This window comes from Salvelinus fontinalis, chromosome 7, assembly GCF_029448725.1.
Source record: "Salvelinus fontinalis isolate EN_2023a chromosome 7, ASM2944872v1, whole genome shotgun sequence".
In the NCBI taxonomy this organism is placed as follows: Eukaryota; Metazoa; Chordata; class Actinopteri; order Salmoniformes; family Salmonidae; genus Salvelinus; species Salvelinus fontinalis.
This window is the reverse complement of record NC_074671.1, coordinates 24,167,602-24,186,041: the sequence shown is the minus strand read 5'-3', so window position 1 is coordinate 24,186,041 and position 18,440 is coordinate 24,167,602. Positions and strand designations below refer to the sequence as shown.

The 18,440-nt window shown below is 44.0% G+C and overlaps 2 protein-coding genes across 4 annotated transcripts in view; both read right to left on the bottom strand.

Annotated features, from left to right (window-relative positions):
* Positions 1-2,837, bottom strand: part of LOC129859258 (reversion-inducing cysteine-rich protein with Kazal motifs-like) — a 54,986-nt gene extending 52,149 nt beyond the window's left edge. Inside the window, exon 1 of the mRNA XM_055928796.1 lies at positions 2,615-2,837. Within this exon, the coding sequence (XP_055784771.1) occupies positions 2,615-2,684 (70 nt within the window). The 5' untranslated portion in view covers positions 2,685-2,837. The remainder of the gene's footprint in view (positions 1-2,614) is intronic.
* Positions 2,838-11,281: 8,444 nt separating this feature from the next.
* Positions 11,282-18,440, bottom strand: part of LOC129859257 (collagen alpha-1(XVIII) chain-like) — an 86,576-nt gene continuing 79,417 nt past the window's right edge. For all 3 annotated transcript variants that reach the window (XM_055928792.1, XM_055928795.1, XM_055928793.1), the window contains 12 exons: positions 18,260-18,287; positions 17,287-17,364; positions 17,094-17,119; positions 16,855-16,953; positions 16,241-16,385; positions 16,065-16,129; positions 15,662-15,784; positions 15,508-15,555; positions 15,278-15,307; positions 14,074-14,277; positions 13,489-13,604; positions 11,282-12,429 (listed from right to left, as the gene is read on the bottom strand). In XM_055928792.1, coding sequence (XP_055784767.1) covers positions 12,228-12,429; positions 13,489-13,604; positions 14,074-14,277; positions 15,278-15,307; positions 15,508-15,555; positions 15,662-15,784; positions 16,065-16,129; positions 16,241-16,385; positions 16,855-16,953; positions 17,094-17,119; positions 17,287-17,364; positions 18,260-18,287 — 1,164 coding nt within the window. In that variant the 3' untranslated portion in view covers positions 11,282-12,227. The remainder of the gene's footprint in view (positions 12,430-13,488; positions 13,605-14,073; positions 14,278-15,277; positions 15,308-15,507; positions 15,556-15,661; positions 15,785-16,064; positions 16,130-16,240; positions 16,386-16,854; positions 16,954-17,093; positions 17,120-17,286; positions 17,365-18,259; positions 18,288-18,440) is intronic.

Genomic DNA, 18,440 nt, shown 5'->3' with positions numbered 1-18,440 from the left:
ACACTCGGAGCCTGCCTGACAGACAGTCTGCTCTGGACCCATTGAAATGAACAAAGGTCTCACCTCCCTCGGGAGAAATGCCACACTTTTAGATAAAGAGTGAGAGGGTCTTTAAAATCCAATCTACTTGTAAAATAAAAAAGAATAGGCCTTTGTTGATGAGATGCAAAACCAGCCTTATTGCTATACAAATGGATATGGAGTTTAATAGCGTGTAACTTTCAAGTGAGGCCTGTACTGATCCTATGTCAGATATTGGTATTTGATGTTGGCACAGAAATGAAACCATGACTATGTAGTGTTCCCCAGTCACATTCAGGTATAACTTGACAATCTTGACATTTATGGTGGCCCTTAATGTAACAACTTCAACGTTGTGTCAACATAAGTACATATGTTTTACAGAGCCTAATCTAATAACCTGAAAACTGTTCAGTTATGTCTCAGATCTGAAACATAATATACATTGATATTAATGTAAACCAATGTTCTTGCAAACATGCTCTTTACTCTCCTAAATGAACAATTATTGGAGTCAGATCAAAATAAATACCAGTATTTCATTTATTGCAATAACCACGTGCCAAGTTAATAGCTTTGGTAGGCTACACAATCCCATTTTTAAAACATTGCATAAAAATGATGATACCTATTATACTATTGCCTATTATTTGAATTTGCTTAGAACAAAACAATAACTACATTTGTTGTCTGTAAAAGTATGGCACAACATGATGCAAAAATACGATGCATGCTTGAAATGGCACACATTTCAGATGATGCAAAGACTGCCATCCATTCTATTCTGCCTCATGTTCCTAAATCAGCCTTACTTTGAGGACATGTTCAATTGATTGCAGATGCCTCTCCTTAAAACAGGGATGACTAGCCTGAATAGTCCATACATGAAAATAAACTAAAAAGGAAAGGGAGAGGTAGTTTTAGCTAAGTGGGGAGAAAAACATTTAGGGAATTTTTCACACGAAATAACTGAGGGAGTGGGACAATGGGAAAACCGTTATCTTGCGACAGTGGTCAGGATTGGGGCCATATTCGTTTCCCAGATGTTCCCAAGGCGCGAGGCCTGCGCTATCACTCCCATTGTAGAACTTTTCACAAAACGGCCCATGTGTAGGTTAATATATTCTCTTCAGTTCATAATGCCAGCTGGCTAATGTGGGTCCTAACTGCAGTTCTAAACGATGCCTCGTCTTTCATGTTCAATGCACAGTGTGACAGATTAGAGCGATATTTACGCGAACTAATCCACATCCTGAGCGCATGTGGACAAACAGCACTTTTCACAACATCAAAGTCATCATATGGCAGATGCGAATTTATAGCTGCTGCTGCCACCCTAACCCCATCCGTAAAGATTGAGGAATTCCGTACCAATGAATGATGTGGCCAACTGACTATTGATAAGAAAGGTACGCCTACAATGCTGCATTTAAACATTGTTGTTATATTGAAACGGTGCGCCAACTGGTTAACAAATTGTAAGTGTGACAAATGGCAACAAACAATCACTTTTGCCAAATTCATTAGCACGAGAAAGCAAAGTCAAGGGCAGTTGTCTAACACCAATAAAAGTTTTGCCTAAATAGACTAAACACTGTATCTGCTAATTGACCGGTGTGAAGGACTAGCAGCTTATCTTTATCAAAGGACTCGGTACTGGTACCCCGTGTTTATAGGCAATTTATGGTTAGTCATTGTGTAGCCTATGCAGTTTTATTCCTCGTGTTATTATATTTCTATGTTTTTTTCTCTCTGCATTGTTGGACAGAGCCAGTAAGTAGCCTAAGCATTTCACTGATAGTCTACACCTGTTGTTTACGAAGCATGTGACATACACAATTTGATTTGATTTAGCCTACATTTCATTCATGTTGTGTCAAATGTTCAGCCATATTATTACCTAATAAGTAAAACGTTGGGATTTTATATCAACAATATCTAGCTAGTGCCCTTAATAGGATCTACTATAGCCTAATCAACAGGCTATATTCTAAGACACCGAAGAGAAACAAATATAACACGTATTAAATGATGTAATGTCATGACCAGAATATAATAGTCTACATAACAAGTTATGGATGGTAACAGTTCCATCACCGGTAATAGGACCCTCCCCATTTGCGTGATACAATGTGTCAGAAATGAGAGGTAGAAACCAGCGTGACACAATGTGAAATTACGGATATCATGTTCACAATGGAAACCTATATGGGAGGTCATTACTGTATTCCCTCCAAAACACTAGAAAAATATAACCTAAACGTCTCAATACAAAGTACCGTTAGAAAACACAAAGTATGGTCTGTTCTGTTCATAAAACAGTCTAGCCTACAACGGTTGCTGGCTACTCACAGGTCTCATACTGCTGGATGCGTACTGTAGAAGTGAATCAACAAGTTAAAACTCGGCGCAGTGAAAACTTGGGTCGCCTACAAGGATTTGTTCTCACTTGAGCGAACTTTATCATTGTATACCTTGCATGTTTTGAATCAAGTACAGACCCCAAGAGCACAAAAATGGACTTAGAGACACAGGCATATCAATTACTGTATGTAATGTTTAGCGAAATAAGAAAAGCGAAACGGAGACTTACCCTGAGTAAGAACCAAATCGTAGAAGTTGAAGGCGAGAAGAAAAGTCACTATCTCAAAACACACATACATCTTATTGAAATCCTAAAGTGCATTGTGAACGAAAAGACAAATAAAACAGTGCCGCTTTGACAAGCTCCATGAGACCCTCTGTGTCGGCTACATTAGCGTATGCGGCTTTCTCTCGTGATCCGCTCATATACAGGCCGAACAGCGGAGGGGATGGAGAACTGGTGGTCACACACAGCGCATACTGAGCATGCGCATACGGGAAAAATCCCACCGGTCAGAAGAGGGCTGGGTTAACCGTGACATACATATGAGAACAGTATAATAACACCGTTATTAATGCATGGGTGTGGTGTTATTGCCTAAAAGTATTTCATTTGAATTCCAGAGATGTCAGCCAATTAGGCTTCTAGAATCATGGTGTCGTCTAGAAATATTTCGAAATCTTTTTGTCATAAAATGTTAACTTTTCTTCCATTCTTGCACAGACAAACCATTACAATGTCTTTGTTCAAACTGAGTCATCAACACATTTATTCATGTAAAAGATGGAAATATAAATCATCGTTCTCCAGCAAAGCAACTGTCCATTCTGCAATATCACAGACTATAAAACGGGAAATACAGTGAGCGAAAAAGATCAAATGAACTATATGGGCTAATGTATGTTTGACCATCGAAGTCAACGATGACAGCCTACACCTGCTGTTCCAAATGATACAGCCTAAATGTCCTGGGGAAGCAAACATGTCATCTGTTATGACATCTGGTTAGCGGAGATATAATAAGATATAATGCTTATAATGAAAAACAACAACACTGCATTTAGCATGGTCGCCCAGACGCTCTGCGCTCACAAAGGGGCCAATGTTGAGTTGAAGAACCAACCTCTGCTGCCCCGGCTCCAGGGCTCGTATCAATCACTGAAAGGAACAGCCTCAGCTCAGCTGCCTTGCCGAGGTCAGGTCTACTGTGCTGTGCCATGGGCATCGGATTCTTCTAACTTTACTCTATTTATGCTCCTTTCTAGCTCAGTTGGTAGAGCATGGCGATTGTAACGCTAGGGTAGTTGGTTCGATTCCCGCGACCAATGATAAGTAACAATGTATGCACGGCACATGTAACTAACTGTAAGACGCTATGATATAAGCGTCTGGCATATACTGTGTTATTATAATATATTTTGCGTTTCTGTACTTTCTGTCTTTTTGTCCCGTAAAATGTCACTATGCTTTCCAATGATCATATTGATGGCTATCCAGAATGTATACTTGAATGAAGTTATAGATTAATGTATTAACTTCATGTATTTGCACACACACAACTTTAATAAATATGTCATTTAGCAGATGCTTTTATCCAAAGCAACTTACAGTCATGCATGCATACAATTTGTGCATTTGGGAACTTTACCTAGTACAATTGTCCATTGTGGTATGAATAAAGTTAGATTAAAGTCGATTTGATTAAAAACATGCCCTTTAAAAGGTCACATGACTTTCCTGACCTGCCCTGCCCTGGCCCCTGGGAGACAAACAGTGGCGGAGGTATGACGGACGTCCAGGGGCCACAACGCTGACTCCAGTCCCCTAACATCCTCCCAGCTCCGGGGTGATCGTTCTATTCGTCTGACCCCTGACCTCTGTCCCCCTATGGACAGATTTGTACGCCGCGCCACACAAAAGGACCGGTCCGCTCGTTGACATGGGAATTAGATGTGACAAAAGCCTGAGAGACAGACAGAGCCTCTACATGTTCTTCAAACATCTCTTTTCCTGTTGGCCCCCGCACGTTCCTGCAGTGAAGCTGTCATGGGGGAATGTTATTGATGATGTGTGTGTCAGGGATGACAGGCTGCTTGGGAGCGGCTACAGAAAACATCATGAAGTGTGATGAGCTGGATGTGTAGAAATCTGATGAGAAACAAGAAAAGCAAAAACACATGATAGAACAGAGTGCATTCATTCTCACACAGGCCTTAACCACTAGCGCATATGCTAGTGTACAAAACAGGTGAATCCACGTGAAAGCTATGATCCCGTATTGATGTCACCTGTTAAATCCACTTCAAATCAGGGTAGATGAATGGGAGGAGACAGGTTAAAGAAGGATTTTTAAGCCTTGAGACATTTGAGACATGGATTGTGTCCTATTCAGAGGGAGAATGGGCAAGACAAATGATTTAAGTGTCTTTGAATGAGGTATGGTAGTAGGTACCAGGCTCACTGGTTTGTGTCAAGAACTGCAACGCTGCTGTGTTTTTCACGCTCAACAGTTTCCTGTCTGTATCAAGAATGGTCCACCACCCAAAGGATATCCAGCCAACTTGACACAACTGTGGGAAGCATTGGAGTCAGCATGGGCCAACATCTCCCTGTGGAACGTATTTGACACCTTGTGGAGTCCATGCTCTGATGAATTGAGGCTGTTCTGAGGGCAAAAAGGGGTTCTAACTCAGTATTAGAAAGGGGTTCCTAATGTTTTGTACTCTCAGTGTATATTCAATAAAGTCATGCATTATGGGTTAGGCATTTCTGTGTGACTCATAGTAAGGTTTAATGAAAGTTTCGTCAATAACAGGTTTGTGTGTATGTTTGTGTGTGTGTGAGAGATTAACCAGAAGGTGTTAAGGGAGAATTGCCTGTCCTTCAGCTGCTCATGGCCATCCACTCCTCCGTCTCCCCCCTAGGCAAAACTCAAGCCCTTTCACCACCTGTCAGACAGACAGTGTGATGACAAGCACTTGTACGTGCAGTTCTACCACTATTATTCATGGCACACTGTCAGTCTTTTGGATATGTGGCTTACTGTATGGGTGTGAAAGAAATCCCTACATTTCCCCATTCCTGAGAAAGCAAACAGCAGTCACGTTCACACAGACGTTCAGACTGTGTCCTTTGAGACCCAGATGTTTTGGCTATGTCTTATCCAGGCACACAATGGACATGGATCAATAATTTGTGGGTAGCAATAGCAATTGTTTTCAGGTAAATTGCCTTATTTGTTATTCAAGTGTTTGAATATTTTACATGTGTGAGAGGACTGAATGAGATGAGGTCTCGAGTGGTGCTTTAAGAGTACCAGGAGCAGCCCATACTGCAAATTCCGTTGAATACGTTATACAAAGATACCATAGGCAACTTGTCCTACTAGTGCTTGGCTCGGTAAGTGTTCAAGTACAGACTGTGACTGGAATAGGAGATGTTCCTCCCTGGCTGCATTTACACAGGCAGCCCAGTTCTTATACTCTGCCCAATTATTGGCAAAAGAGCTGATCTGATTGGTTGGATATCAATTAGTGCCTGTGTAAACGCAGCCACTGCGTTACACAAAATATGTGACCCTGCACCAAGTGTGTTTGATTTGCACAGCAACGTGTCCTGGATGGTCAGCAATGATCAGCCCAATTCAGGCAGCCCAAATAACATTTTGTTGTCCAATTATTGGTCTGTGTAACGTTCCTGGCCTGTTTTCTGTTGTTTTTGTATGTGTATATGGTCAGGGCGTGAGTTTTGGGTGGGCAGTCTATGTTTTCTGTTTCTATGTTGGTTTTGGGTTGCCTGGTATGGCTCTTAATTAGAGGCAGGTGTTTTGCGTTTTCCTCTAATTGAGAGTCATATTTAGGTAGGGTGTTCTCACTGTTTGTTTGTGGGTGATTGTCTCCTGTGTCGTCGATGTATGTACCATACGGGACTGTTTGGCTGTTCGTTCGTTTTGATGTAGTCTGTTTCCTGTCCGTGAGTTCTATGTTTAGTTAGTTAAGTTCATGTTCAGGTTTCGTCTACGTCGTTTTCTTGTTTTGTAATTTTGTAAGTGTTTTGTTTTCGTGTTGCCATCATTTCAAATAAAGAGATGGCTTATTTCCCGAATGCTGCGTATTGGTCCACTGATCCTTCTCTTCTCTCCTCATCTGAGGACGAGGAGGACAACAGCCCTTACAGAATCACCCACCACGCTAGGAGCGGCAAGGGAAAGCTCAACAGAGCAACAAGGACTCCTGGACTTGGGACGATATATTGGACGGGAAAGGTTGCTACACATGGGAGGAGATCCTGGCTGGTAGGGATCGCCTCCCATGGGAACAGCTGGAGGCACTGAGGAGAACAGAGGCTACCGGAGAGAGGAACCGGAGTTATGAGGGAATGCGTCTGGCACGGAAGCCCAAAAAGCCTGTGAGTAACACCCAAAAATTTCTAAGAGGTAGTGGGCTAAGAGGTAGTGGGCCAAGAGGTAGTGGGCCAAGGGCAGGTAGGAGACCTGCGCCCACTTCCCAGGCTTACCATGGAGAGCGGGAGTACGGGCAGGCGCCGTGTTACGCAGTAGAGCGCACGGTGTCTCCTGTACGAGTGCATAGGCCAGTGCGGGTTATTCCACCTCCCCGCACTGGTAGGGCTAGATTGGGTATTGAGCCAGGTGTCATGAGGCCGGCTCAACGCGTCTGGTCTCCAGTGCGTCTCCTCGGGCCGGCATACATGGCACCTGCCTTACGCATGGTTTCCCCGGTTCGCCTACATAGGCCGGTGCGGGTTATTCCACCTCCCCGCACTGGTCAGGCGACCGGGAGCATTCAACCAGGTAAGGTTGGGCAGGCTCAATGCTCAAGAGTGCCAGTATGCCTCCACGGTCCGGTATTTCCGGCGCCACCTCCCCGCCCCAGCCTAGTACCTACAGTGCCTACACTACGCACTAGGCTACCAGTGCGTCTCCTGAGCCCTGTTCCTCCTCCACGCACTCTCCCTGTAGTGCGTGTATCTAGCCCGGTGCCTCCAGTTCCGGCACCACGCACTAAGCCTCCTGTGCGTCTCCAGAGCCCTGTACACACTGTATCTTCTCCCCCTACTAATCCTGATGTGCTTGTCCTCAGCCCGGTGTCACCAGTGCCGGTACCTCGCATCGGGTATAGAGTGGGCTTTGAGAGTACAGTGTGCCCTGTCCCTGCTCCCCGCACTAGTAGGAAGGTGCTTATCCTTAGCCCGGTGCCTCCAGTTCCGGCACCACGCACCAGGTCTACAGTGTGCCTTATCCGGCCAGAGCCATCCGTCTCCCCAGCGCCATCTGAGCCATCCGTCTCCCCAGCGCCATCTGAGCCATCCGTCTCCCCAGCGCCATCTGAGCCATCCGTCTCCCCAGCGCCATCTGAGCCATCCGTCTCCCCAGCGCCGTCTGAGCCATCCGTCTGCCATGAGCCTGCAAAGCCGCCCGTCTGCCATGAGCCTGCAAAGCCGCCCGTCTGCCATGAGCCTACAGAGCCGCCCGCCAGACAGGAGCCGCTAGAGCCGCCCGCCAGACAGGAGCCGCTAGAGCCGCCCGCCAGACAGGATCTGCCAGAGCCGCCAACCAGACAGGATCTGCCAGAGCCGCCAACCAGACAGGATCTGCCAGAGCCGCCAACCAGACAGGATCTGCCAGAGCCGCCAGCGAGCCATGAGCAGCCAGAGCCGCCAGAGAGCCATGAGCGTCGAGAGCCGTCAGCCTGCCATGAGCGTCGAGAGCCGTCAGCCAGCCATGAGCGTCGAGAGCCGTCAGCCAGCCATGAGCGTCGAGAGCCGTCAGCCAGCCATGAGCGTCGAGAGCCGTTCAGTCAGGATCTGCCTGAGTATCTCAGCCGGGACCTGCCCCTTATCCCGGTGCTGCCCCTTGTCCCGGTGCTGCCCCTTATCCCGGTGCTGCCCCTTATCCCGGTGCTGCCCCTTATCCCGGTGCTGCCCCTTATCCCGGTGCTGCCCCTTATCCCGGTGCTGCCCCTTATCCCGGTGCTGCCCCTTATCCCGGTGCTGCCCCTTGTCCCGGTGCTGCCCCTTGTCCCGGTGCTGCCCCTTGTCCCGGTGCTGCCCCTTGTCCCGGTGCTGCCCCTTGTCCCGGTGCTGCCCCTTGTCCCGGTGCTGCCCCTTCTCCCGGTGCTGCCCCTTCTCCCGGTGCTGGCCGTTCATTTAGGGGATGTTAGTTTGAGGGTGGTCATTGGGAGGGGAAGACAGAAGCGGGGAGTGACTATGGTGGTGTGGGGACAGCGTCCAGAGCCTGAGCCACCACCGTGGTCAACTGCCCACCCAGACCCTCCCCTGGACTTTGTGCTGGTGCGCCCGGCGTTCGCACCTTGAGGGGGGGGTTCTGTAACGTTCCTGACCTGTTTTCTGTTGTTTTTGTATGTGTATATGGTCAGGGCGTGAGTTTTGGGTGGGCAGTCTATGTTTTCTGTTTCTATGTTGGTTTTGGGTTGCCTGGTATGGCTCTTAATTAGAGGCAGGTGTTTTGCGTTTTCCTCTAATTGAGAGTCATATTTAGGTAGGGTGTTCTCACTGTTTGTTTGTGGGTGATTGTCCCCTTTGTGGTCGATGTATGTACTGTTTGGCTGTTCGTTCGTTTTGATGTAGTCTGTTTCCTGTCCGTGAGTTCTACGTTTAGTTAGTTAAGTTCATGTTCAGGTTTCGTCTACGTCGTTTTGTAATTTTGTAAGTGTTTTGTTTTCGTGTTGCCATCGTTTCAAATAAAGAGATGGCTTATTTCCCGAATGCTGCGTATTGGTCCACTGATCCTTCTCTCCTCTCCTCATCTGAGGACGAGGAGGACAACAGCCCTTACAGTCTGTTGACCAATCAGATCAGATCTTTTGCCAATACTTGGGCAAAAGATCAGAATTGGGCTGCCTGTTTAAACTCAGCCATATTGTGTAAGCCAAAGACAGACTCGTGATGTACCTTGTGCCACAGAAAGTAATGTACGTTGTGGCATAGAAAGTTATCCTTCTGACCAAAATGTAACCAATTCAATCCCCATGGCATTATTTCTAGCGTTTGTAAGTTAATGGAAAAGTTCAACCAAATTACAAAATGACATGTTGGTTTCCTTACCACGTAACCAGGAAAATAAAACCAAAGCATAGATTGCTGTCATACATTTTCCATAGACTGCTTACAGAGTAAGGAAACCAATGTCTCAGTTTGTGATTTGGGTGAACTATCCCTTTAGTAACATTTACATCCATCCAGCCTTTTATTCTAATAGCATATTACTACAGCCATGTTGGACTGGGGGATGTGTTAACCAAAACAATGACAAATGTAATCGTACTGTAGTTGCTGGAAGCACGCTTTGGAACTTCTGCAGCCCCACCTAGATCCATCCAAGACCTGGATTCAAACTGTCACATCCTGTACTCCATTATAATCACATTTGTAACAGGAAGACCTCCCTCCGCCTGTCACGTCCTGACCATAGAGAGCCTTTATTTTCTATGGTGAGTAGGTCAGGGCGTGACTGGGGGTTAGTCTAGTTTATTATTTCTGTGGGGTTTTAGTTTAGTTTTTCTATGTTGGTGATTTTGTATGATTCCCAATTAGAGGCAGCTGGTAATCATTGTCTCTAATTGGGGATCATATTTAGGTAGCCATTTTTCCACCTGTGGTTTGTGGGATATTGTTTATGTGTAGTTGTATGTTAGCACTCCATTGTCGTCATGTTTCCTTCTTTCTTTCTTGTTTTGTTTTATGGTTCACTTACTTTATATAAATAAAGATGTGGAACCCAGATCACGCTGCACGTTGGTCCGAGTATGCTTCCAGTTTGTACGATGAGCGTGACACCGCCTTTATAGTGGTAGGCCTACGACCCACTCACAAGACACATGGAAACTTCTTTGAAGGAAAGGGTTACTTACAGTACAGCAGCAAAACAGTTCAAATTCGGCTAATGGGGTTTACACATGTAGGCCGAGTGTCGTCGCTCACCCGTACTGCGACAGGGTCGGGCGACCAGAAGAAGTAGTCCTGGCTATGGGGAGCAAACTGCGTGTGAAGCCCAACTATAATTCTCATTGCACTTTAAGGAGCACGGAGCTTCTGCCATAATCATAGTGCTCTCTGCTAATGCAAACACTGCAGGCCACTTCCGACTGTTTAGAATGTCACTAATTAGTAAGGAATTCCCTCACCTGGTTGTCTAGGTATTAATTGAAAGAGAAAAAAATGTAACCTGCGGACACTGGGCCCTCCATGGAATGAGTTTGACACCCCTGGACTAGATATTGGATAGGTGAACGCCAGGGATCCATCATGGCTTTCATCTGTCTAGTCATTTCTAGTCACTGATTACTATTTAGACTAATCACTAATTACTGATTACACTAATCACTGATTACTTATTACACTAATCACTGTCACTGATTACTGATTAGACTAATCACTAATTACTGATTACACTAATCACTGATTACTTATTACACTAATCACTGTCACTGATTACTGATTAGACTAATCACTAATTACTGATTACACTAATCACTGTCACTGATTACTTCGAGGAGGGGTGAAGGGAAGGATTCAAATAGGGCCTATGTCTTGGTAAAGCCACCTACTGGAGTAAGGGGGAATTGCTAAAAACCCACCATTGAGCCTCTATGCTACAATACCACACCAGTACCAAATTGACCACCATCCCTAATTGACTCAAGAGTTGGTCATTCGCAGCAGGTGGCCGTCCTATCGCCTCTGACCACAGAATATTGGTGGTAATATTCTGTTAATGTTCAATCGCCACCATCTGTCGTACCGGGCACGGCCAACTTTGGTGTTGGTCTGTCTTGTCCTTGAACCACAGTACATGGGTGGCAGCCAGCGTCAATGTAACTGGACCAGGCTTTCAAAACAAATGACATCAGACTCATATTATTAAGAAAAAGAAAACATTTTTATTCAATAAGCACCAATTATTGTATAAAACATACTCTCACATACTGATCAAATCTCTGTTGTATAAAAATTCCATATGAGGTTTTTTTGTGGTGAATTTCTATATGCTGGGTGGAATTTATGTTAAATCTAACTAGGTACCTATCAAATCAAAATTCTAGCGTAGTAAAAGGAATGCTGTACAAAAAACGACCAATTTCAGAAGAGGCAAAAAACTGAAACAGTCACTTTGACAAACAATCTATAAATTACATACTTAACCTTAATCATTTGATTCATTCATGTTATGTGCGGTCAAGGTATAAATAAAACATTGAATTTAAATTAAACACTGAGAGAAATTGTTGCTCAAATGAGAAATGTGTATAAAATGTATAAAAAAAACTGAAAGACAATCTTCATGGATATGAAGTGACAAAAGTATAAAACAAATCTAATACAGTGCATCAAAATTTCTTTGGTGGTAATACTGGTTGTTCCCTTGTTGGAATATGGACATTATGTTGTGTGAAATATGGTATTGGCCCTGGTTTAATGGAGTAAACATCTCTTATAGAATGACCTAATAGGACAACCTGTAAACACGACCAATCACTGGAAGATAAAAGGTGACATTTTGACTAGGAGAAATATCTGTAGTGAGAAAGAATCTTGAAAGTTGACAGTTGTGATTTGAAAGTTGGTTTAAAAAAACTGTGCAAAGCCACGATTTGGAGCTGGTCTGACAGACGGTATCTGCTCTTTAGCACCATCTCAGTCAATCAACCAACCAATCAGAGGATGGGAGAGGAATAAGTTGATGACGATGATGACATGTTCATAAAGCAATGTTCATGTATTTACACCTTTCCAGAGTGTTAAGATGACAGTGGGTGGATTGGGGGATGGAGGAATGGGGGGGAATGAGAGAGTTAAAGGTCTATTAAACATGCTCTATGGTCTCGATGCAGAGAATAATTAACTCGTTGGAGCAGCTGCTTGTTTGCTGTCCTATAAGGGAGCCCGAGGACAAACTGGACGACTGGCCCACGATGGAAATGTCGTTGACCCGCCACGACTCGCAGGACCGGTCTACCGCCATGTTGCCAAACGTATTGGAGCCGTGCCAGATGCTCTTCTTAGGCCTGTTGGGAGCGATAGACAAATATAATGGGAGAGTGTATGGATACAGCATATACACAGGGACAAGCACACCAGAGGAGGCTGGTGGGAGGAGCTATAGGAGGACAGGATCATTGTAATGGCTGGAATGGAATATATTGGAACAGTCAAACATGTTGTTTCCATATGTTTGTGTTTGGCCATTTATTTAGTTCCAGCCATTACAATGCGCCCGTCCTCCTATTATGTACAAACATAAAGTACACGCGAACACACACACACACACACACACACACACACACACACACACACACACACACACACACACACACACACACACACACACACATTAAAAAGTCATACAGCATACATAACAGATGTTCACGAAAACACCAACTAAAAGTTTCATTTACCTTCCATTTAAATAATCCTCCCAGAATAAAGTCACAAAAAAAACGAATGGGAGTTGAACTAATGTAGCCCCAAACTGAGCAGAGATACCCACAGATGTGACCTCAACCTAACAGATGACATCAACAAACCTATTTCTCTGCTCTGTCCCTGCTATATCCATTCATACATGCTCTCAAATAGACTTCGCCACAAAGTCAGAAATTGTCTGTTTGAAAAACATCTATAAACAGTCACTTTGGAGCCACAGTTGCCAGCCTCCAGTCTCTGGTTGGTTGGGGCTGCTAAATTTAACATGGCTGTGTATAAATAGGAACAAAATAGAGCGAGGGTGGACATAGCTGGCTCGCATTGGCCCGGGCTGAAAAAACACAACGCTACAACCCCCGATGTCTGGATTGCGGTCGGGCTATCCTGCATTTAAAACTTCATTTTGTGGAAACAGCCATGTCTGTCCCCTCCCTTCTTCATGCCTCGCTCTCCCAAACCCACTTGTCTTTTGGTGAAGCTGCTTGGGTCGGGTGGAATTGTGGAGAACATGACGGGTGGATGAGGATGTCTACCTAGCCTTCACTCTTTAGAGATTGATATAGGATGAGCGTGGATGAGCGTGTCCACATAGCCACAGGGCCCTGTGTCTGAGGAACTGGACATCTGTCTGTTTCACTGACCAGAAGGGGTCTGCCAATACATCCCGTCCATCGAAGGAGTAGATTGGGATGTTTGGCGGGAATTTTCCTCCACCCCCAGTGAAGATAGACTTGTAGTTACTGAACAAAATGTCGCCCTGTGGATACAGAAAGGAGTAATTGAGTTGACTCTGACACTTTATTTTTTAAAGGACCAACGCAGACCTTTTTATCTCAATTTGAAATCATTTATGATTTTAAAAAATTAACAAAATAATTTCTTAACAAAGAGCAATTTCTCAAGCAAGAATTTTGCTAGGACTGTCTGGGAGTGAATGGGGAGGAGAAAACTGAAAACTAGCTGTTATTGGCAGAGAGGTTAGGAACTCTCTTTTTTATCGGTCTATTAACTAATTTACCGCCTGGTGATATCACCAGACAGGCCAAAACTACATCCCACAAAAACAGGCTGAAATGTCAGGCAATCTTTGCAAACAACTCTTACACTAAAACGGTATTATCATAATTTTCACAATTTCACAGTATTATTCCAAACTCATAGTTTGACTGCACTGGGCCTTTAACACTGATCTAAGATGAACCTATGGGAAACAGAAGTTGGCTTACCCTGAGGTTGGTAACGGGGTAGCTCTCCCTGAACTTCTGGGGGACCAGGTCTTTATTAACGGCACGGGGTTTTGGGGAGGATAGAAAGGCCCGGTAATAAGCGGACAAGCCCATGGCCTTGGCCTGTTCATAACACATCTTGTCTGCTATGTAGACCCCACCAAAGTTCCCTGTGTGGGGCTGGTTCAGAGCCACCAGTTTGAGCTGAGGACGAGACAGTGGAATAGTGGTCATTCATTAGTCATTAGTATGTATTCTAAACCACCACCTCATTCAGGGTGGTCCTTCGAGCCGGATATTACTCCAGGTGGTCAAGGTATCCAACAAAACTGACAAGTGCATATACACAAACAGACACACACACACACACACACACACACACACACACACACACACACACACACACACACACACACACACACACACCCACCCCTATTCTCATCTCTTTTTGGTCATGGTTTCCCAAACTCAGTCCTTGCCCCCCTCCCCTCCCCAGTGCATGTTTTGTTTTTTGCCCTAGCACTACACAGCTGATTCAAATAATCAAAGCTCGATGATGAGTTGGTTATTTGAATCAGCTGTGTAGTGCTAGGGCAAAAAAATGTGCACCCAGGGGGGGTAGGGCTGAGTTCGGGAAACCCTGTCTTAGGTGATGGTCTTGGCAGTGCTGTTGAAATGGGAATGTAGCAGTGTAGCATGGTACAGTCTTCTTTTGTGAAATGTGGATCTAAATCTCAAAAACCAAACATGGCCTGCCTCGGGCTGTCCTTCAATGACAGCACACAGACAGTCATTTAGTCTAAAAGTGGAATACTCCAAACCACGGCAAAATCAAATTTTGTCTCCAGCTCATTTTGCGGCCAGACTTGAGCCAAACCAATGACTTGCTTTCAAGAACGAATAACAAAGATTAAATTTCAGACTTATTCTCCCTTTACTAGATACAAACTAGAAAGCAGGCAGTTATAAGAAAGTATTTTAATTGACTGTTTCTTTGCTCCAGTGCAAAGTTTCATAAGAAAAAGTGGTGAAACAAAAGTTAAAGTAAATATTTGAGTAAGAAAGGATATTCAATAGAAGTGTAAATAAAGACAGGTTTATGTTTTTAAAAACCTTTAATTGTTCCCCTATGAAATAACAAGAGCAAACTTTTCACAGTTGCAAACGTTTAGTCAGTCTTGTCTGAATTTGTCAACAAACTCACCCCATATTTTCTGCCGCTGCCTGGCTGAGCCTAAGGGGGCAAAAGTTTATTACTAACTAGATTCTAAACATAAAAAGCAGCAATCACACAGCATATTCTGCTATAAGCATCCATTATATGGAGGTCTACAATGCACTTTCACATAATGCATTGATGTCAATGGGAGAATTGTGCAGAAAATTCATGCAGTTGAACATGTTCAACCCTCATCTCAACTCTACTGTTCTTACCTCGTCATTTAGAAGGAGATTAATTGGGAGGGGGATCAAGTCACCAAGCTGTAGAGACAGAGATACAGATAAACACCAAACACATCAGTTACTTTCACGGCTCACAGAGACACTATAGAGACATGGAAGAGAGGGACCAGAGATGCTGCTGTACCAGGACTTCCTTCCATCCCTGTTTCACCCGGATGTAGAGTTTGCCTGTCCCCGTGGTGAAGCTTAGGGTCCCCTCGCTGCTGTCTTTCGTCTGTTGCATCATGACCTCGTTGGAAGCAAATGTCTTCAAATAAAAGAAAAACATAGAGAGAAACACATTATTCGACTGGAACGAAGTATTGGAATATAGTAATTGTTGGGGAGGCCCTGGCCAGAGTGATTGAGGAAAGGACGCAATATCTAGCATGTCAGGGGTTATTTGATGACGTGACGGAGCTGACGTGATAATGTAACAAGGATGACATGATGTAACAGAGTTGACATTTTGATGGTATGATGGGATGACATTGTGGCGTGATGGGGCGGATATGTGACAGCGTAACGGAGGGGACAGACTGACTGACCATGGCAGAGGTCCCAGGAGGTCCAGCCGGGCCAGTGGGGCCTGGTGGCCCATGGATGGTCACAGCTGGAATTAGAAAAATGAGAGACAAGAACAACGGTAAGAATTTCTTATATGATGCTAGTCACCATATTATACCATATAGAACATTTCACAAAGGGTGCCACAAAGTCTTACCTGAGCCAAACCGAGAGGGTTCTCCGGGGGGTCCGGGAGGACCTTGGAGGCCTTGAGGGCCAGGTCTCCCATACCCAGGAGTACCAGGAGACCCCGGAACACCTGGATAGCCACGGGGCCCCATAACAGTTTCTCCTTTGGGGCCCTGAAACAAACACAGTGCTTTAGTAGATATTCATCTCCAGTATCTTTACATTTAATGAATTAATGGAACATGGTGACTTATTGAACCCCATGATGCTGCGGTGTTATTTAAATGCAGCCAGTAGGGAAAAATCCCCTATTGTTGCATGCAGCACTTGAATTTGTAAGAATTGGCAAAACAATGTATTATTTTGCACACAACTTGGATTTCCTTTCAAGTCAATTCTGCCTTTTGCCAACGTGGCCAAGTTCAAAATCCTCATTACTCACACAACCCAAAAGCCTATCTAGCACACCATCAAAAGAGGCCATAGACTACAATAACGCCCTCAAATGAAGTTGACACTGATTATGTACCATCTCATATGTCTATGTTGTATCGTGATCTTCTCAGTAATTGTAATTGGTCAAAGCTGTGGTGGGTGAGTGGGGCTTTGGAAGCATATGGTCTCAATGGAAATGGGACTCACCACCAGACCCGATCTCCCAGGCATACCAGGTGAGCCCGGTAACCCGGCCTCCCCCTTTTCTCCCTTGTCCCCCCTGAAGCCGTGGTCCCCTTTATTCCCCTGTGGATAGACAGACACACAGACTGTGAGAGCTCCAGAAGTAAACACGCACGCACGCACGCACACGCACACGCACACACACACACGCACACACACACACACACACACACACACACAGCAGAAACAAATATTCAACTTACCGTAGTTCCTTTGGGAAGCATTGTAACTGCAGGAAAAACACATCATCCATTGATTATTAAAGATAATGCATGAAAAACACCTGTGTCTTTATGACAGATTATAACATGTATTCTTTATATTAACAGTAAAGCAAAAAAAATCACACTGTAGGTGAACAGTAATACATCAATCACTCTATCTATCTTGACTCACGTGGTGGGGCAGGCATCCCAGGGAAGCCCCTCTCCCCCCTGTCCCCTTTGGTCCCAGTTGGAAGACAGTTAGCCCCCCCTACAGGTCACATAGGGAATAACAGGTGAGCATTTGGCATTCATATCAGAGAATGCAGCACAACAAAGTAATTGCAAATGGTTTCATCAAAAGAACACGACTGCCTGCAAAAAGATTAACGCAGCCATACTTATCTCCTGAGTGCAAGAAGACAAAACAGAAAGTTAGTCTGTCTCTATAAAATCACACTATATCAATACTTTTTCTTTGCAGTCACTAAATAATGATCAAAATTGGAAGTACTATCCAAAGGTGCAGAATGATCGGAAAATACTCTTCTTTTGTGCATATTTCCTCAAATCAAATATTATTACTGATACATATTATTTATTTTTTAATTAAGCACATTGTGTGCAGGATTCATTCATCAGTATCATCACAATCCAATTCAATGTATTCAATACAAAGGCTGGTTCCATTGGTACACAGAAACACTATCCACAATAGAAATAATGAAAGGTGAATACAATGGAGTAACACTACTGATATGAATGTATAGCCTCAATCCACACCAAAGCTCTATAATGGAAGGTCACAATGTCGAAGATGATTACTTAGGAGTAACCCAACTTCATTTTTTGCATCGATGCATGTCCTCAATATTGTAAAAAAGTCTATATATTGCACATGGTATGACACTGATGGGGTGATTTATACTTTTTTGTAGTATTATTTACTGATTACCGGAAACAGCGAACACAATTGCATTAATTTCTCTTCTGATGAAAACAATGTGTTACATTCTGTGAACAGAACACTTTCACAGTGCATTTCGTATTCACCGATGTCGTTTCTATTTCAAGTTGAGAAAAACTGTAACAAATAAATACATGTCATTTATTTATTTATGATGTTCGGAAATGTTATGCCGTATCCAGAAAGTCCTTCAACTCACCATTTGTTGAGCTCTTAGAACCATTTATCTGAAAAAGTTAAAACAAATATGTTCAAAATATGTTCACGAGACATATTGGATTTTTCTAAGCAGGAACAAGAACAATGCTTGTGAAAGGAACATGCATCTCAGACGCAAACAAAAACATTGTACATGATGACAAGATGAATCCAAGACAGCT